At 46.5% G+C, this 20,723-nt stretch overlaps 1 protein-coding gene across 2 annotated transcripts; it reads left to right on the top strand.

Moving 5' to 3' along the window:
- The first annotated feature begins 319 nt into the window (after window positions 1-319).
- GP2 (glycoprotein 2) lies at window positions 320-20,378 on the top strand. Of its 2 annotated transcripts, XM_026520214.3 has the most exons (11): window positions 320-3,543; window positions 4,776-4,905; window positions 7,695-8,081; window positions 8,988-9,098; window positions 11,221-11,432; window positions 11,920-12,068; window positions 13,261-13,506; window positions 14,527-14,689; window positions 15,558-15,642; window positions 16,874-16,918; window positions 19,866-20,378. In XM_026520214.3, exons 2-11 carry the CDS (start codon window positions 4,803-4,805, stop codon window positions 19,922-19,924), a joined length of 1,560 nt encoding a protein of 519 aa, XP_026375999.1. In that variant the 5' UTR covers window positions 320-3,543; window positions 4,776-4,802; the 3' UTR covers window positions 19,925-20,378. The 2 variants fall into 2 exon arrangements, with proteins under 2 accessions (XP_026375999.1, XP_057171489.1); XM_057315506.1 differs by lacking the exon at window positions 320-3,543 and having other exon boundaries at window positions 4,816-4,905; window positions 7,739-8,081.
- The last annotated feature ends 345 nt before the right edge of the window (window positions 20,379-20,723 follow it).

The following is a 20,723-nucleotide window of genomic DNA, read 5'->3' as shown; positions in this document are numbered from 1 at the left end:
GGGGATTATAATGATGCTTTCACAGGGTCCATTCAGCTTTGCAGAAACATTTATGTGAGCACCCAGTATGTGCCGGGGACCACGACAGGTGTTGGGGAGACATGAGTGAATAAGACAGACACAGTCCTTATCTTCAGAAGTCTCACAGTCTTTAGAGGTGATATACTGACATGTCCTAGGGACCTCCTCCCTCTACTGCACTTGTCCCTCTCCATCCAGAAGATGTAGGTCTGTGTACATAGCTGCAGCAGCAGCAGCAGCAGCAGTGGAAAGCAGACCCGTTACCCTCATTGGGCAGGGTTGCTTCATAAGGGGGCCTCCAAGAGGCTCACTGAAGGCGCAATCAGAAACCAAGAGGCTGCTGGGCCCAGGAGACCCAAATATTCCGAGGGCTCTGGACTTCTTTGTCAAGGCTAGTGGAAGCCAATGCTGATGGGAAATGTCTTCTCTGACACCAGCTGCTTCCCGGGACTCCAGCTGTGGTTTTCCAGGACAGACCAAGGCCCTGTTGCGTTAGTAGAGCCTTCTGACCTCAGGGAAAACCACACGTGTGTATCAGCAAACATGGACTACGGGGACGAGTATCTTGAGTTAAAGGACCTCACAGGCAGACACGCAGATATGTGCCAAATCCCCATGCCTGCTGCCTTTATAGAAGAGCTTTATGTAGGAAGACTTCAGTGCTGAGCCCGGCCCTGTCTATGGTCAATCCGCGGTCAGTGGAGCCTGGCTGGATTGCGTGCAGATTCACTTTGACCCAAGTACAACAGAACACGAAGAAAAATAAAAACAGGGGCCAAAGGCAAGAGCCAGGGAAAAGAAAACACATCAGAATTAATCCCTTTATCCCTCTGTTCCTTTTCTTTTCTTTTCCTTTTCTTTTTCTTTCTCATTTTTTTAATCAGGCATTTAGTTCAATATTCAATAGATATTTTAAACATAAATTCATTGCCACGCACTTTTATAGGCACCACAGAAAAAGCAAATAATCAAAACAGAGCCCTTGCTGGTAAAGAGCTCATGTTTATAAGGGGGGAATACATTTAAACAATAATTATGTAAAATGCCAGATGGGGACAAGCACTTTGGGGAAAAAAACAAGGAAGAGAATAGAGCTATGGGGGTATTATTTTATATAAGATGGTCAGGGAAAGTCTCTCTGATAAGCAAAAGCCGAGAGAAGTAAGAGAACAAACCAGGGGTATCGGAGAAAGAACATTACAGGCAAGTGCAAAGGCCCTGAGGCAGGATCTTGTGTTTTCTCAGCAAGGTCTCACTAAGACTTGGACAGCCATAAATTTTGAGGCATTACTCATAGGAGAGGCTCTGAAGCATGCATGTTATTTTTTTTCCATTTGTTTACTCAGTAAGTACTTACTAGGTGCTGGTTAGAACTGCAGACATGATCCCTGTCCACAAAGATCTTACAGCCTTCAGAGGGAGACAGCCAAATTAGTAGGTAATTGAGTGGGATTGGAATCAGCCCAGAGAGGCGTAGGAGCAGAGAAAAGATGCACCAGCAAGCCTGTGGTGTTCAGGAAAGTCTTCCTGGGAAAGGTGGACCTAAATATGTGGTAGAAGGCCGGGCACAGTATGATCTAGGCAGAGGGAATAGCACACGCAAAGATTGGGAGGTGGGGAAGAGTTCAGAGAGCCACAGATTGGCTGGAGCACAGAATGTGTGGGGGAAAAGCTGTAGGTGAGGTAGGAGCTGTGGCCAGGGATCAGATCCCAAGAAGCATGAAGTGACAGGAGTGGGGGATAATGCCAAGAGGTGATACTATGGCATCTGGCTGCAGGAGAGGAAACAGAATTAAAAGGGGCAAAAAATGAAAGCAAGGAGACCCACTAGGCACCTGTTAAAACCACCCTCATAAGAGGACAGTGGCCTGAATTAGGGTTGGTGAAATGGGACTAAAGAAGGCAAGACAGATTCAAGAAATACTTGAAAACTGAGTGACATGTTGTGGTAATTACTATAAGTGTGAGACAGAGGAAGAAAGGAAGGAGTCAGGTTTCCAGCTTGGGTGACCAGGTGCATAGCAGTGCCATGGATTAAGACAGATGATGCAACGAAAAGGGAGAGATTTGGAGAATGGATGAGTTCAGATTTGAGCCTGCTGAAATGAAGGTGTCTCAAGCATCTCAGCCCAAGGAGAGAGGCCCAGCAGGCAACTAGCTGGATGGATCTGATGTTCAAGGGAGTGGTCAGGGATGGAGATACAGATTTGAAACTCACCAGCCTATAAAAAGGTGTTAGAAACCAGGAGATAACTCGACACCTTCCAGTGAGAGTATATGGAGTGACAAGAAAAATGGGATCTATCGGCATTCTCAAGGACTTCTGAAGGAAGAGGATAATGACAGAACAAGAGGATCCAAATTGTGAAAACAGTGGCACAGAGCAGTCAGGGAGATGCAGTGTCTGGAGGAAGTAGCAAAAAGTATACTGACAAGGGGCCAGAAAAAAATGCCTTAACACATGGCCTTAGCAGGGCAGCTCTAGCCACATGGTTCAGATTGGAATGGAGGAGTTGGAAGAGGGAAGAAGAAACTGATTGTTTTGTGAGTCCAGGTGAATTTTGGAATCCTGCATTCGTGGTGGTTATTAAGTTCCACATTTAGGGGATTTTTCTCCAAATGCACTAGGAGTAGAGAAGGTGGCATGTAGCACCTTTTTGCTGCCCAGGTTGGGGTTTTGCTGGAAGGTATTACCAATGCCAGGACTCCTATGCTCCCTGCCTTCAATAGCCTTGGCTCTTTAAGGAGTCCCAGAGAAACACAGAACAGGTAGTGACCACTTGTTCTGAAAAAGCTTCGACTCCTTTATTAATGCCACGATACCACGCCATGGAAGCCAGGACCAAGCCTAACACTTCCAAGTCCAAGATCTATGGCTTCCTCTCCGTTCCATACCTTCCAATCTCTTAGCCCACATACTAGGAGGGATTGGAGGAGAGGTGATTCTGACACTTATTTGGTCTGTCCTTTGGTATTATTCCATGATTCACCATCACCAAACTGGCCCTTCCCAGACTCTTCAACACTGAGTACCTGAAAGTGGGTAGAGTCTATGTGCCAAAAATAGGAAACACCCATCCCCCACTTCCTTATTTATTCCCTTGCTCTAACTAGCCCCAAGTGGAGTGGCATCCAGACAGAAGCAGAAGTGTTCTAAGGTGATTAGCTAAGAACACAAGGTACAATTGGAAATCTATTGTGCAAACAAGTGCCTGTTTGATTTCTCTCACTTCCCTTTGGGTGTTAAGCTCCCCTTTGATTAATGTTTGGTTTCTGGTAATAAATATGGCACCAGCTTCATTGGTTTATGGAGGGGGGCATTCTTCTGCTATTTTCTGTGGCAAATCACTTATCTTACCTACACCCAACAAGACCAATGCATACCTGGGAGATTAACTCCAATCCTATCTGGGCACCAATCATGGAGAGCCACGTGGATGGGAAACTGCAATAAAAGTATGGTACACTGCAGGCTTTCCCACGGCTGATCAGAGGAGGACAGCTCTGTGTTCTTATCCCAAGGTAAGTCCTATTTCAAGTCCCAGCAGGCTTTCTTCAGATCTTGGGGGGGGGGGGAATCCCCCACCACCCTTGACCCACTGGATGTGCTAGGTATGTTCATTTCTGGAAACTTTCAGAAGAACTTTCAGCCCAGTCAAGTGCTCCAGATGCCACTCTGTGTCCAGCTCAACCATGATTCCAGCTACCCGCCAGCTACTCCAGGTCTAAAGATGCCCCCTCACCCTGTCCCTCTTCCAGGAACACAGGCCCCTACTTGGGATCTCATCCCTAAGAATTACCAGTCCTGGGTGCTCTCTCACTACATATTCGTGGTATCCCCTCCAGAAACAGATCTCTAGCTTGAGTCTTCCAGAGGCTTTAAGAAGTCACCAAAGACTTGCCCATTGGAGGAAAGTTTCCCAGAAGAGGGAATGTTACCAATTTGAGTGTTGGCAGGCTCTTCACAGCTCTTTGTTTCTTCCCTCCCCACCCCCCATTTACTTATTCATTTATTGCTCAGACCTCTATTGAGCACCCCTTGCGTGCCAGACACCATGCTAGGAGCAAGCAATGTGGGCACAGTCTGATCGCACCCTCATAGGAAACCTGTATGCATCTAGGACACCTCAGGAGTCTCTTAGGACCATGCCCAACACACCAGAACTTAGAAAGCAGCTGTTACTTTTGTCTGTAGATATTCATAGCACTCTAACTTTCCCTCCATCCAGTCTCCCGGAGCCTGTACCCCTACTTGAGTAGGAACCAACCTGAGGACTTCTAGGACATCCTGTAGTGCCAGCCGGCTCCAAGCTTGCCTTTGGTTCTCTTGCTGTTAACCTCATCGCTTTGGCAAGCCTCCTACCCTCATTACCCCACCTCCTCTTTGCAAGTCACGCCTGCTTTAAAACAATACAGCCCTTCACGAAAGAAGTCATGGGCCCGTTTCTGTGAACATGGGCCTCTGGCCTTAAGCAAGCTATTTAACTTCCAGCATAGTGCCTGCATGTAGGAGGAGCTCAGTCAATATTTCTGGGATTAATATGCTCTGAGTCCCATCTCCCTCTTCATCCATAAATGGGAACAAGAATAGTACCTTCCCTGGCAGGTGGTTCAGAGCCTTAAATGAGCTAACATATGCACGGGGCTGAGTACAAGTCACAGTGCTGAACTAACGTGAATTCCCTCCTTACCCTCATCCCCAGAGTAATGACCTCTGTCGCCCTGATTGTATCTGAGTCTCTCCCTTCCCCTAGCTGCATGGAGAATCTACACGCTGCTGAATGACCTGCACATCTCAGCTGATGGAAAGGATGGTGGGCTCTTATGTCTCGTGGCTGGCCTTGGCCTCCTGCATTCTGACCCTGGCATCTACAGAACAGCAAGGTGTGTGCTCCGCTCACCTGGCATCTCAGATGCCCCACAATACCCAGGGGAAGGGGAGTGCAGAGAAGGTAGTTCAGGGTCAGTGAGGGGAACAGGGACAGGTCCAAAGCGAAGACTCAGCAGCTAGAAGTCAAGGGGTACAAGGTGAGGGAAACCAGCATGCAGCCATAATCTCTCAAAGAGCCAAACTAGAAATCCCCCCTGCAAGGACCACAGAGCCAGTTAACGTAACTTCCCATGCCCAGAATATGTGGAGCTCAGAGAGCCCTGATTCATGGGGACATAAATCACCTAGTCACTCTGTACGCTCGCTTTGGCAAGCACCTTCTCCTTCCTCTGAAGGTTTGCTCATCTGTAAAAAGAACGGACTAGAGGTAGTGATCTTTCTGTGATCCTTTCAAAGTTCTGTGGACTGGGCATCTTAGAGGATGGTAGGAAGGGTCCTTAGGCCTGACAGCAGGCTGAAATTTCCGCCTGTGTCACCTGTGGAGGGGACTGTGGGAAGGGGAAGGAGGGACTCAGCTCAAGGCCTCCCTTGGGAAAACACAGTGTGTGTGCGGGGAAATAATCCAAGAACAACAAGTGCTGTGACTCCTTTCCTTAAAACAAGTACGTATATAAACAAGGCTTGAAAATCTCTTTTTCAAAAAAGTCCCTCTAACACGTATTCCAAGAAAGCGATCCTGTGTGTGTACTTTAGTCCATAATTCAGGCATTCACGCTGTTCAATAAATCAGAAATGAAGAAGAGAACCAGCCTGAACTCCTACTAGGCCTCCGGTGCTGTGTTTGACATTTCATATTTATTATCTCATTTAATCTTCTAGCAATGCTTTAGGGTTTTATTTCCCCAAAACAGGGGATACCTCCTGAGAGGACTACAGTGGTGGTGCATGGCAAACTCTTCAAGAATTTTTTGATGGCTACGTATATTTTTTCATGTGTATTAGAAATGTGTAACTAGTACATCATACCTATGGTATCACAGATATTATTCCTTAAGATGAAACAAATTTATAGAAAGTCACTGAAAGAAACACATTAAGTAGATAATTGGACAGGGGGACACAGATGTGGCAAACATCGTGACTCGAGGCTTAGGAATGGAGGGAGTCTGGGAACCACTACCTTACAGGTGTTGTTTTGCAGACAAGTCTCACAGGAGTCAAACCACCTGTCAAGGTCATCCAGCCAGTAGGTGTGGAGCTGGATCTAAACCCAGCCTGACCAACCCACGGCTTCACTTCTCCACCTCCCCACACATCATAGTTCCTGAATCTGTTAAAAACCATGAGATCAGGGCGCCTGGGAGGCTCAGTGGGTTAAGTGTCTGCCTCTGGCTCAGGTCATGATCCTAGGGTCCTGGGATCAACCCCGTGTCAGGCTCCCTGCTCAGTGGGGAGTCTGCTTCTCCCTTTCCCTCTGCCCCTCCCAACTCATGCGCTCTCACTCTCTCTCACACTCAAATAAATAAATACAATCTTAAAAAAACCCAAACCAACCAACCATTAAATCAAGGGCTCCTGGATGGCTCAGTCAGTTAAGAGGCCAACTCTTGATTTCAGCTCAGGTCACGATCTCAGGGTGGTGGGATTAAGTCCCAAATGGGGCTCTGCACTCAGTGGAAGTCTCCTTGGGATTCTCTCCTTTTCCCTCTCCCCCTGTCCCTCTCCTCACCTCTGTCTCTCTCTCTCTCTCAAAAACAAATAAACAAATAAATCTAAAAAAAAAAAAACAAGCCCCATGAGATGAGCAAAATCAGAAATGGTCCTGTTAGAGCATGGTTCTCCATTGGGGGTGATTTGGACAATGCCTGGAGACAACTTCCAGTAGGAAGTTGGAGGGGGAGGATTACTGGAATCTAATGAGAAGGGCCCAGGAAGGCTGCTAAACATTCTTCAATGCACACGACAGCCCCCCATAACACAGAATTATCTAGCCCCAAACATCAGTAGTGCCGAGGTTGAGAAATCTTGTGTTAGATCTATATCTATTCATAAGGGGGAAATGTCTATGATATATTAAGTAAAATACGTAAGTGGGAAAAAAGTTGTACAGCATTAAACCCATTAAAAAAACCCTTATATTTTAACATATGCATAGAAAAAGTCTGAAGACTATACAGCAAATATATGGTTACTTCTAGGAATGGAATGGGCTTATGACAACTTTCATTTCTACTTTATTCATTTTAGTGACATCTGAGGTTTTTCCAGTGAGCCTGTATTACATTTATGATACATTGGTCAGACAGGGCCACAGTGTATGGTTGCACAGGGGAGCACTGCACAACTCTAGAGCCAGAGGGAGGATACCAAGCTCAATGGAAAGGATGCCCCTTGGAATTGTGCAGGGTGGAGACACTGGTATTCTTAATGCCTATAAACTACCACACAAAGTCCTCACTACTATTCTGACCCTAAGGTGATGAAGGCCAATGTGTAATGAATGGGTTGTGTGCCTCATTTCCTCATTAGGGTCCTGAAGCACACTCAAAATTCAAAACAGAGTGTGTGGGGGACACCTGGGTGGCTCAATGGCTTAAGCATCTGACTCTTGATTTCGGCTCAGGTCATGATCCAGGGTCATGAGACCGAGACCCATGTTGGGCTCCACACTGAGTGCGGAGCCTGCTTGAGATTCTCTCTCTCTCTCCCCCCCTGCCTGCCTCCTCCCTCTCTAAAACAAAACAAAGCAAAACGAGTGCGTGTGTATGTGTGGAGGGAGAGGATTAAAATCCTGTGGGCTCTGAGGATGCTCAGTAAACCCAAGCACACTGTTGCTTTCCAGGTGACAGAAACTTTACCAACATTCGTTCCTATGACCCCTGCCAGAATTATACCCGCCTGGATGAACCCTCACGAAGCACGGAATACAAAGGACAGGACCGGGTGTGTGACAGTGACAAGAATGGCTGGTACCGCTTTGTGGGAGACGGAGGAGTGAGGATGCCGGAGACCTGTGTCCCAATGTACCGATGCCAGACAGACGCTCCCATGTGGCTAAATGGGACCCACCCCACCATCGGAGAGGGCATCGTCACCCGCACTGCTTGTGCCCACTGGAGCAGCAACTGCTGTCTCTGGAAGACAGAGGTGCAGGTGAAGGCCTGCCCGGGCGAGTTCCACGTGTACCAGCTGCAGGGCACCCCCAAGTGTAGTCTGAGATACTGCACAGGTGAGCGGCAGAGAGCTGGAGCCGGCTGTGGGGTGGGGCTACCTGGTGACGAGCCCAGGCATCAGCAGTGAGTGAAGCAGACCTGGAGACTAAGCAGAACGGCCTGGATTCAGCTGCTGCCTGTTACTGCCCAGTGGGGATGTCACCCAAGGTTGCCAGGCCTACCAACATTTCAAGTAAAGCCAGAAATTCAGAGTTGAGGGCAAAATCTCCTGATGGAGATATATATATAATTCATGGAATATATATATAATTCATGGAATATATATATATCTCCATATGTGTAGCGTGATATGAGGAACTCAGGCTCATTCAGATTTAGATTTCATTTGGGCAGTTTAATTTACCTCTCTGAGCTCTAGTTTTCTGATCTGAAAAAATGGCAGATGGCAAAAGTCACAGCCAATGCATAGTGTCCCTGCTCCAATCCAAGGTGCTTTAGACTATGAACTCATTTAATGCTCTCACCAGCCTCATGAGATATAGGTACTATATAACTACGCCTGATGAGAGATCTGGGGCACAGAGAGGTTAAGCAGCTGTCCCAATGTCACAGAGCAAGAACATGACAGAGCTGGGATTTGAACCCAGACACTCTAGTTCCATGATCTACATACCTAACCATTATGCTACCCAGTTTCATACACTTACCATGAGAACTGAATGAGCTAATTCATGGAAAGTACTCAAACAGTATCTGCCACGTAGTAAGCATTAGGATGGCAGCCTCTGGGTTCTCACTTCACTGGACTGGGAGTCAGAAAATCTGAGTTTGAGGCTTGACCCTTCCACGATGTATCATGCACCCTTGGGCAGGACTTCTGGGCCCTGGCAGAGTAGGCTTTGGTGGCCTCAGATCGCTTTGTTCTGCTTTCTGACTCCCTTCCTCTGTGCCTCACCCGCTAGACCCTTCCACTGCGACAGACATGTGTGAGAACGTCTGCCGCCCAGTGGAGGAGTGCAGCTTTCTCAATGGCACCTGGGACTGTTACTGCAGACGGGACCTCAACAGCTCTGGTGAGTGGCTCAGCAGGGCCAGGCAGTAGAAATGATGCTGGTCTGAGTGGGCAAGGCAGCGGAGAGGGATTTTGAGAGGGTCGGGACAAGGTGTAGACCGGAGTCAGTGGGGATGGAACTGAGGTCAGGGAATGAAGGTTCTCAAAGCCGTTTCCAAGGATGGGAGAGCAGGGATAGAACAAATTGCCAGGTCAGTCTTTGGACAACAGCCTCAGGAAGCAGCTCTGGCATGGGTGAGCTTGACCCAGGAAGAACAAAGGTATTAAGGACTAGAACTCTGCAACTGTGGGAGCTGCATTCAAATATCTGCAGAGTCTATATGTGAAAATATGGGCAGACTCCTGTGCCAGTCTTGGATCTGCGACGTAGTAGCTCTCTGGGCCCTGGGACAAGGCACCTAGACTTTCTGAGCCCTAATGTCCTCATCTGTAAAATAGGAATAAGATAATAGTAAAAATAACCACCATACGGGGCAATTGTGAAAATTAAATCAGAGCAGTCCAAATGGGCAGGCTTGGAAGGTGATGAGGTTCTTGTCCCAAGCAGAGCCATAAACAAGCCCTAAGCCCTGGATGGAGGTTGGATGAACTTTGCATTGAGATTATTTCCTTCCCGCCTAGGACTCTAATGAGGTCCTTTGACTCTTGCCCTTGGCGTAAGCATGCCTTCCTCTGAGCACACTCCCAGTCCCTGTGGAAGAGAAACTTTTCTAGACAGTGGGCCAAGAACAAGCATATGTTTGGAAAACTGGGCTGGAGTGTGGACCAGGTGGTGCTTGGGTATGCTTAGCAGGAGTTGGGTAGGGATGAGGGGCAGGAAACTGGAAGGAAACAACCCTGCTCTCTGCTCACTGGGTGAACAAGGCCCCACAAGCTCAGAGTTGTCTCCCAGGATTTGGACCATCACAGAATCAGATGTCAGACTTCAAGGATGCCCTCCCTATACCTGGAGACTCCAAGGGTGTCCTTGGCAGGTCCTCTCAGCTAATTGGGTGGGTGGGTGGCCTGCCTCAGGTCTTCACTGGTGGCCACTCAACAAGTCCCCATTGCTTCTAGGCACGACCCCATTGTGATCTGGCTTTTGCTTACTTCTCCATCTCTCACACTCCACCCCCACCCATTTTAAGTTCCTGTACCTCTGAGCTCTGCATCTCTGTAAACACACCATCCTCTCTCCCATCGCCATGCTTTTGTCTCTGCTGTTCCCTCAGCCAGGGGTGCTCTCACTTGCCCTATGCACCTGCAAAACTCCTACCCCCGATCAAGTTCCAGCCCTCCATGAATGCTTCCCTGACTTAACTGACAGACTCAGATATACCTTCTTGTGTTTCCCTCTGCACCTAGAACATACTTCAGTTAGTACTTTCATCATATTGCATCTTAATAAGCTGTTGACATGTTGGTTCTGACAAAAAACCAAGAAATCCTCATGGGCTGGGTCCATGTTTTCTTTATTTTTGTGTTGAATGTGCCTCGTACATGGAGAAGGTGATTAGTAAATGTATTTGAATCAATGCATTCATGAATACAATCAAAATGGTATTTCTCTTCATTTACCATCTATTTCCCCTATCAGAATGTTAGCTCCATAAATAATGGTGGGGATTTCACCAGTTTTGATAAACACTGTATCCCCAGTACCTATAACAGTGCAGAGAGCAATTGCTCAAGAAGAATTTGTTCAATAAATGTTTAATGAATCAGTGAATGAAACAAATGAACAAAAGAAATACAAAGGCTCTGAACCTAGTCAGATGTTCTGGCTTCACAAAGCCGGGGAGTCAGAGTAGTATATATCTACCCCTGATTCTAGTCTGGAATGCAGGATAGTCCTACTTCTCTAGAGATCCCGATCCCCAGAGACCCTGATCTCCAATCCCCAAGACATGAAAGCCCTCCCCACACCTGTACATAGGATGCTTAGAAATCTTGGACCAGGGACTTTTTTGCCAACCTCACCCACCAGAAGCCTGGGTGTGAATACCACCTGGGTCCCAGGCCCCTACTAGTCTAACCCATCTCCCTGGTGGGTATGATGGCTTTTCCAAAGGGCAGGGAATGTGGGCTCTGCCCATTCTTCCAGAGCCCTGTCCACTCCATCTATCCCCTTCTCAACTTTCCAGATATCCACAGTTTGCAGCCTCAGCTGAACTGCGGGGCCGAGGAGATCAAGGTGTCACTGGACAAGTGTCAGCTGGGAGGCCTGGGTTTTGGGGACAAGGTCATCGCCTACCTGCGAGACCGGAACTGCAGCAGTGTCATGCAAAGACAGGAGAGAAACTGGATATCAGTGACCAGCCCTACCCAGGCTAGGGCCTGCGGAAACATTCTGGAGGTGAATAGTGTTTATACCACTGCTGCCAGAGGGTGGGAGTTGGGCTGTGGAGCTATCTCAGTAGCTGTGAGACCTTAGACAAGTCACTTAGCCTCTCTGGGCCTCTAGTAGTATGTGAGATTACACAAGTTGCTTCACTTAAAGAGCTTAGAACAGGTTTGCTGCTTGAGCTCAATAAATGTAAGCTATGATTATGATTATTTTAATTAGGGGTGACATGGGAGGGGTCAACATGGGAGCAAGCATGGTGGTTGCTGATTCTCCCCAAGGGCTAAAAATTATTGTTCTAGTTTTTGATCTGGGATTCTCACTCCCCCTCCCATAATGCATTAGAGCCACTGAGGGAAGAGGCCCATGTGCTTCCTGGAGATCAGAAGGCAGGGTGGCAACATGATGGAGAGCATCAACCTTGCAGTCAGGCAGGCCTGAGTTCTGGATACAGCTATACACTCATAAACATATATATGGCCTTGTTTTTCTGCTAAAGAGAAATGGAACCCATGCCATCTACAAAAACACCCTCTCCGTGGCCAATGAGTTCATCATCAGAGACACCATCCTCAACATCAATTTCCAGTGTGCCTACCCACTGGACATGAAAGTCAGCCTCCAAACTGCTCTGCAGCCCATTGTAAGGTATGGCACTGACCCTTGCCCTTTGATCCGTAACCCTGACACTGATCACATTGACTTTAAGCAAAGCTTAAGATGTCCTCAGGATGCCACCAACCTCCTACAGGAGCTCTCACTCTTTCCATCATTCATTCTGCAAATATGTGTTGATCGTAGATTAATGTTCAGCATGCACAAGGCAGACATAGAATATTTTGTGGCTATTAAAGATTATTACTATGAAGCAATGCAGCAACATGAAATAATGTTAATTAAATACGCTAAGGAACAAAAACACACCATAGTTTCATTTATCTTGAGGAAGAAAGGAATTAAGCAACTAATTATACCAATCATTATTTACAAGTGAGATGAATGCAATATGGGAGAAGCACAGGGTGCTGTGGGATCAGGGAGCAAGGGTCCCTGATCTAATCTTGGTGGGGTGGGGATGGTGGGAGCAGGAAGGCTTCCCCGCAGATGTGGGATTTAGGGCAGGATCAGCTTTGATTGGATAAACAGCATCCCCAATTCACTAGAAATAGGACGAAGTAGCAATCTGGGTGGGGGTCCATTTGGAAGAGGCTTTCATGTGTTTTGGTCACTGCTGTCTCACTGTGCCCGGAATGGAGCCCTGTGGAATGGATTCCTCAGCATTCCTAGACATGCTGGGGGATTTTCTGAGAGTGTCAGAACTGCCCTTTTCATCCCCCCATTGCCTTCTGGACTCACAGAGTAGCAGGATTAGGACTAGAAATTTTCTAGTTCAATGGTTTTCAGACTATATTGTGTTGGGGGCCAAGTTTCATAGCAAACATTAAAGCCATTCCTCTTTTAAAATGGATGTTTCACTGGATGATTCCCTGGTGGAGGGAAGAGACTGCTGCTAAAAATGTTGAACCTACAGGATTGATCCCATTGTGCAGTGGGGAGGATGGAGGTGTGCACTTGCACTTATTCTGTGAGTGAAGGAGATACGAGTGATCTGTGAGGCAGGGAAAACGGGTGGAGATCGCAGAGACACACTTGTCTGCTTGTCAAGTTTAGTGCCTAGCAGATACTAAATGCTTGATTTAAATGGGCGATTGAATAGTTCCCTTAGGAATCAAAGATGTGGCTTCACCTTCATAGCCTCACACAAGTGCAGGGCTGGATTCATTTTGTCCTTGCTAGTGGAAACCTAATGTTCTCACTCTAATGGCTTTCGTCTTTTCAGTTCTCTGAACATCAGTGTGGACGGGGATGGAGAGTTCACTGTCAGGATGGCCCTGTTCCAAGACCAGAACTATACATCTCCTTACGAAGGGGCCGTCGCTGTGCTGGATGTTGAATCCATGCTCTATGTGGGTGCCATCCTGGAGAGAGGGGATACCTCCCGGTTTAACCTGTTGTTGAGGAACTGCTATGCCACGCCTACTCAAGACAAGACTGACCCTGTGAAATATTTCATCATCAGAAACAGGTAACGGGTAACTCTGGGTTATCTTTTGGCCTGAATAAGGTTTTGGAGGAAGAATGATCACCTTGGCCCTGCCTGGCAGTTGTGTAAACTGGCTTACCTTTTTTGGAAAATAATTTGGCATTACCTATCATGACTATATTTTTGACCCAGGAATATCACTCCTGACATTTTAGCCTAAAGCGTTAATATAAAATAGGTCAGCAAGATAAAGAAATGCCAATTATTTTTCATTTCAGTATCCTTTATAACTGTGGCAATAGGTTCATAGTTCAAAAACAGGGATCCGTTAAGTAATGATGGGCTATTATACAGATATTGACACTGACTAATCAACATGAAAACAGTACGACAAGTGTTATGGGACAAAATATCATTGAAATTGCTAACTGGCAAAAACAAAGGGAAAATACATATCTATAGATCATGATTCAAACCACGGTAACAATATTAGCTAATACTTATCACTGAGTTTAGTTATGTGCCATGCACTGTGTCACTAAATGCTCCCATCAACCCTAGGACGTAATGATCAGACAGGTTAAGTCATCTGCTCATGATCACTTAGCTAGAAAGTGGGTCTCCCTGGAATTTAAAGCAGTCTATTTCACCTCAGAGACTGTACCCCACAAAACTGAAATCACATGGCCTGATGAATAAATGTCTTGGAGGGGGCACCTGGGTGGCTCAGTCAGTTGTCTGCCTTTGGCTCAGGTCATGATCTCAGGGTCCTGGGATCAAGCCCCCTGTCAGGCTCCACACTCAGCAGGGAGTCTGCCTCTCCCTCTCTCTCTGCCCCTCCCCGCCCCTCATGTTCTCTCTCTCTCTCTCTGTGTGTCTCAAAAAAATAAACGTCTTGGAGCAAACCCAGAGGAATAAAAGTGTATGTTAAGATGGAGGGAACTGAGGAACTCTTTAATTCTCTATGATGATGTTTTTATACTGGATACAGATTAAAGCCAAGGGTCTCAGGTTCCTTGAGCTGTTCTCAAAGTTACACCCTTGCCCCTGTCATCCTTCCAGCTGCCCAAATCAGTATGATTCCACCATCCACGTGGAGGAGAATGGGGTGTCCTCAGAAAGCCGGTTTTCAGTTCAGATGTTCATGTTTGCTGGAAATTATGACCTAGTTTTCCTGCATTGTGAGATTCATCTCTGCGATTCCCTTAATGAACAGTGCCAGCCGGTGAGTATCTCTTTAGAGTGAACTATTCAGAGCTTCACATGGGGCCTGGTACCTGGTAGTCTCACCATATATATTTACTGGAATTACAGATGGATGGAAAGAAGGAAGGGAGGGAGGGGAAAAGGGAAGGAGGAGACGAAAGAAAGAAAGATGAATGGATGGACATTAAACCTCCAAAAAGCCCTCATTTATGCAATTATTGTGTCCCTAGGAAGCAGATCAGACAAAGGAGCCTGCCCACTAGGTTTCCTTGGTACAAGACATATTTTGAATGATTTCATAATTGTTGGCTTTTTAAGGGCTTATTCCATGTCAGGAATTACACTAAAACTTTCATATGCCTCATCTAATTAAATTCTCACAACAACCCTTTAAGTAGATTCTTTTATTGACCTCATTGTACAGATGAGAACACTGAGCTTCAGAGGGGTCTTTTGCCCAAGAGCAACACAGCTAGAAAGCATCAGAGCTGGGAGGTAACGCCTCCTGTCTATGCCCTTAACCCCTGTTTGGTACTGCCTACTAGTAGTTGGCATTTGCTGAGTGCTGACTATGTGCCGGGGTGTTGCACACACGCTCATTTTAACCTTTACAACCAGGAAGGTAAAAGGTATTACTTAATAGTCATAGAGTAGTGAAGCCATTAGTCCCAAATTAGACAGCTAGGAGAGAGTGGAGATGAGATTCAAACCCATGTTTGTTTGACTTGACAGTAAGAATTGTCTAGATTGAGAAAACTGCAGCCTTCGAGTCAGGGCCACATGGTAGGTGGGATCCCATTCTTGGGCCGGATTCTTATCCCACTGCAGGGACAGCCTGGAGAGGTCATTTTAAATTTTGATATAATGAGATTTCTCTATCTCCACAGTCCTGCACAAGAAGTCAACTCCGCAGTGACGTAGTGGCTATCAACCCAGCCCAGGTTCTAGATTTGGGACCCATCACTCGGAGAGGTGAGTGGCCAACTTCTGGTGAGAAGGCCAGCTAGTCAAGTGCTGACAGTTAACCACAGATACCTGGGGTCACCACCCTAACAATCTAGAGCCTTTTCTGCCTCCTCTCTGCAGCCCCCACCAGTGAATCTATCTTCCCATGAGGTGCTTTGGGTAATAATAATAGCATTTGCCATCTGTGCTGAGCCTCCTATGTGCTAGAGACCACACTAAGCTCTCAGTATCCATCAACTCACTTCATTCTCCTGACTGAGTCCATTTTACAGGCAAGAAACTGAAGCTTAGAGAGATCAAGTGGCTCACCCCAAATCACTCAGCTCATGAGCAGCTGAAGTTAGAACTGAACCCAGCTCAGACGGATTCCATAGCATATGTCCTTTCCCTTACTCCTCCTGCCAGGTCCCCTCACCTCAGCCCCTTTTCGGTGAAGTCTAGGTTCTAACCCAACTTTGTTTTCTGGTGAATGACTATGTTTTTCAAAATCCAGTTATAATATTCTGGGGTATGATGTAGAGGAAGCTTTCTAACTGGCCCACAAATGTTTACCCATCCTACCCATGGGTTAGCACTACTGTTGTGGTTTTTCTTCCTGCTGGAATGCAGGAGTCAAAAAACCCAGAAGAATGAAAGCAATTTTTTTTTTGTCCTAAAGAAATTAGGGCACAGTAATGTTAATAACGACAATGACAGTAATAGTAATAACACATGTGGCTGGCACCATACAAAACATTTATATGCATATCACATGGAATGCTCACAACAGCCTAAGGAGGTAAGCATTATTACCACTTCCATTCTCCAGGTGAGTAAACTGAGGCTGTTTTGTAAAGTAGGCTCTGCCCTGAGTTGTCCTACCTCTTTACTGAGCCCTCAACTTGAAGCTGCATGTGGCATCACAGGATAGTTGGAGGGTTAGGAACTTTCACTGGAATCAAACAGATGGGGATTCAAATTCCAGCTTTGCTACCTACAACAAAGGTCAACTTGGCCTTGGTCAACTGAGCCCCAGTCTTACCATCTGTTGAACGGGGATACAAATACTTTCCTCACAAATCCGCTGGAAGAACTAAGTTTCAAATGCATGAAATGGGCTTAGAAAGGGAACTGCTAAATAACAGATGCCCAACAGCGTGGGTGGCCACGTCAGTGGCTGTGGTGGCCAGGTCCAGGAGGACTTGGCCAGTCACCGGCACATGACTGAGGAAACCTTCACTTCTGCTCTTGTCCCCAGGTGCTCCATCTCTTGGCAGCGCAAACGGAACCCCCAGCTGTGCAGGTACATCATTATCTCCTGCCTATCTCACCGCCCTCCCTTCCAATCCTCTCTTCTTCCTCTTTTCAATTCAGTGCATATTGATTTAGCCTGTGCTAGCAACTGTGGACACTGAAATGAATCAGTCCCAAGTCCGGCTCTTGAGATGCCCATAGTCTAGCACAGGGGCCAGTCATTTGACAATAAATACTTACTGGTTGCCTACCATGTGCCAGGCATTGTTTCAGATGCTGAAGATATACTGGTGAACAGGACAGATCAGGTGTCTGCCCTCATTGAGCTTATGTTACAGTGTAGGAAACAGGCAATAAAAAGTTAACAAGATAATTTAGAAAGACAAGAGGGTGATGTGATAGAAAGTTACCAGCATGGGTAATAGCATCTTTAAAAAGATAGTTGTTTATTTTACTCACATGTAAATGAAGTCCAGAGGCAAGCAATCCAGGGCTCCTGGGGTGGCACCACAAGGTCATTAAGAATCCAAGTTCTTTTAAGCTCTCCCCTCCACCTTCTTCATCCTCATGGTCCAAGAAGGCAGGCAGAGCTCCAGTCTTCATAGCTAGTCAGCAGGATGAAGGGAATATGGAAGAAGTCACAGAGTGTTAAGGAATATTCCTGGAAGCTGACATCTTATACTTCCACTTACATCTCATTGGCCAAAGCTTAGTCACACCTGGCTGCAAAGGAAGCTGGGAAATGTAATCTTCATGCTGGGTGGCCATGTCCTGAACCAATGTTCGATGGTTCTATTCATAAGGTAAGAAGGAAAAATAAATACCAGAAAGGGTAAACGGCCAGAAAAATGTTCAGAGGAGGTGATATTTGAATGCAATGAGAAAAAGGAGCCAGGCTTGCAAATAATAAAGGAATAAGCCCTATAGGCAGAATGAACAACAACTGCAAAAATGAGACAGTCATATAAGCAAACAAATCACAAGCAGTGATAGTGTGGCAGTAGATAGTGTGGCAGGAGCACACAGAAGAGTAATTAACTGTACTGGATAAGGTTAGGCAAGAATTTCAGCAGGTGGCAACATCTGAATGGGGTTTTGGTGGGTGACCTGCAGTTTAACAGGGAGACCAATCCAAGAAATGTATTTTGGACCAAAGGGAAAGCAATGCTATTAAGATTTTACCGTCCCCTCTTCCCAACACACAAATGACCTATTTTGATGAACCCAGACGTGAAAAAGTTCTTTCCATCCTTAATTCTCTAGCTAGATAACAGTCTAAAAGTTTCCAAATAAGGTCAAGATGGCCTCTCCACACTTAGTGCTAATATTCAGACAACACTCAGAAAAGTAGTGCTCATCAGAGGGGTTAGAGCTCAGACTAAAACGAGCTTGAAAGCAGACCTCAGGTCTCATTCACTTCTTCCAATACTTCAGGTTAGCACAGTGCCTGGAGAAGCCTGGTTTCCCAGTAGAGTCTGCCAAACTGACTAATTTCTAGGGTGGGCGTGGATTCTGGAGCCTTCTGGAAGAGGACAGGAGCAATCTTTTGTGGTATGAGACTGCCACAAGAGGGCACTTACCGTGTTCATTGTCTGCTATCTCCCACAGACATGTTTGATGTTTTAGATCCACACCCTTCATTAATACTGAGTGCGTGGTTATTTTCAGAAGAGATATGATCCCAACCCCCCCAGATCTTAGAGTCTAATATTCAAAACCAACACTGACATGGTGTTTATTACATGCCAGGCACTGTTCGAAACGCTTGATATGAATTTACTCACTTAAGCCTTACAAAAGTCCCATGAGGTAATAGCTGTTGTGATATTTCTTTTTTTTTTTTTTTTTTTTTTTAAAGATTTTATTTATTTATGTGACAGAGAGACAGCCAGCGAGAGAGGGAACACAGCAGGGGGAGTGGGAGAGGAAGAAGCAGGCTCATAGCAGAGGAGCCTGATGTGGGACTCGATCCCGGTATGCCGGGATCACGCCCTGAGCCGAAGGCAGACGCTTTAACGACTGTGCTACCCAGGCGCCCCTGTTGTGATATTTCAATTTTGCATACAGATAAAGTAGCCACGGTGAGGCTCAGTAATTTGCCTGGGCTTGCACAGCTAGTTGTAAAGCTGGGATTATTTTTTCTTTTTTTTAAGATTTTATTTATTTATTTGACAGAGAGAGAGAGCACCCACGCACACGAATGAGGGGGAGGGGCCGAGGAGAGGGAGAAGCAAACTCCCTGCTGAGCAGAGAGCCCCACACGGGGCTAGATCCCAGGAGCCTGAGATCATGACCTGAGCCAAAGGCAGATGCTTCACAGACTGAGCCACGCAGGTGCCCCTAGAGCTGGGATTCTAAGCTAAGCAGTCAGGCCTCAGAGGCTTTTTAACCTCTGTGTCTTTCTGCCTCTTTAGTATTAGTCAGCATAAGTAATGTTACCTGCTGTGACAAACAATCCTCAACTTTCTGTGCCTTTACACAATTATTTATTTCCCACTAAATCACTGGGGGATGCAGTTCTGCAGTTTGAGTCATTAGGAAGTCAGGTTCTTACCTTCTGGTAACTTCTGGCAATTCCACTGTCCCCGGCAAGTCCTCTTCTGGATCCTTGGCATCTGGTCCCTAGATGGTGGGTGAGAGAGTATAGAAAATTATGTAGGAGGTTTTACGGACTGGGTCTAGAAATGGTATATATGATTTTTACCCACATTGCACAGGCCAGATTCAATCATGTGATCTCACCTACCTGCAAAGGAGGCTGGGGGAAAATTGTCCTCCCATGTGCCCAAAGGAATATGAAAAAGTATTTGATGATTAGATAGCTTTGGCTCTACCACATGACCACTTTGCCACTTCCCAGGGGCTGTAACCTACAACAGATATTAAGGATACTTTGCCTTTATTGTTGTTGTAAGGCAGAGGATAGAGAGGCTAGCTTGCTTTGGCTGCTGAGTTCCAAAGCACAACACTTGACAGACATCTCTCTTATATTTCAGGGTTCCTGGTGGTCTGGCCCATGCTTCTCCTGCCTGTCCTCCTGACTGGGCTGTTCTGAGAGCACAGCTGAGCATCTGGCCTTGAAGCCCGTGTCCTTCCCTCTGGTGATGGCTTCCAGTCACCCACTGGCTATGCTGGTTCTCTCTCCAAATCAAGTAGACAGTCTTGGTGTTCATAGACTCCGGGCCAGGCCAGGTTTGGGGAAAGGGAAGAGATTTCCCTTGTTCAACAGTCTCTGTGCCTTTGTATTCCTCTTATTCTCATGGTGGGGGCCCTGTTGGCCTGACTTCCTCATTTATTAGCAGGATCTTGGGGCCAGACTTGCTCCATGCCTCTGTGGCTTCAGCCTTCACCAGAAATGTAGCATGCATTAGGTCTGTAACTCAAGGGAAGAGGGGCTGTGTCATTGGGGGAGGGGGAGAGAAAGGGGTTGAGCTTGTAAAAAAGACACCTCCCATGGTTCCTTCCCAAGTACCCCCTGTTCTTACTGCTGATGAATTGAACAGACTGATCCTTGCTTTAACCCTGTGTCCTCTGATGTATTTCCATCATGGTCTCAATAGTGGTCATGGGAATAAGTTGTAAAGGGTCCACTTTTGGAGACTCTACTCCAGGGAAGACTGGTTCCCATTGCTCCCTTGTTCCCCACCATACTATAGATATGCTTTGATGTGCCTTGGAGTAGGCAAAAACCTACCCTTGGATCCAAATGCTGGAGGAACTGCTTCACTTGGATGCAGAGATGCTGTCACTCCAGAGTACACTTCTCAGTGTAAATAGTGGTGTGCTTGCTCTGAAGTAAGCAAGAATTCCCAGCGGAAAATGCTGTGCCGATACTGTCATGGATGTATGAAGTG

This window comes from Ursus arctos, unplaced genomic scaffold (assembly GCF_023065955.2).
Source record: "Ursus arctos isolate Adak ecotype North America unplaced genomic scaffold, UrsArc2.0 scaffold_2, whole genome shotgun sequence".
Lineage (NCBI taxonomy): Eukaryota > Metazoa > Chordata > Mammalia > Carnivora > Ursidae > Ursus > Ursus arctos.
This window is presented reverse-complemented; position numbering and strand designations above follow the sequence as displayed.

Excerpts from the sequence above, each read along its gene's own strand:
- GP2 (XM_026520214.3), top strand. The coding sequence starts at position 4,803 with ATGACCTGCACATCTCAGCTGATGGAAAGGATGGTGGGCTCTTATGTC. Across the intron at positions 8,082-8,987 it reads TAGTCTGAGATACTGCACAG|ACCCTTCCACTGCGACAGAC; the intron begins GTGAGCGGCAGA and ends CTCACCCGCTAG. Across the intron at positions 9,099-11,220 it reads ACGGGACCTCAACAGCTCTG|ATATCCACAGTTTGCAGCCT; the intron begins GTGAGTGGCTCA and ends TCAACTTTCCAG.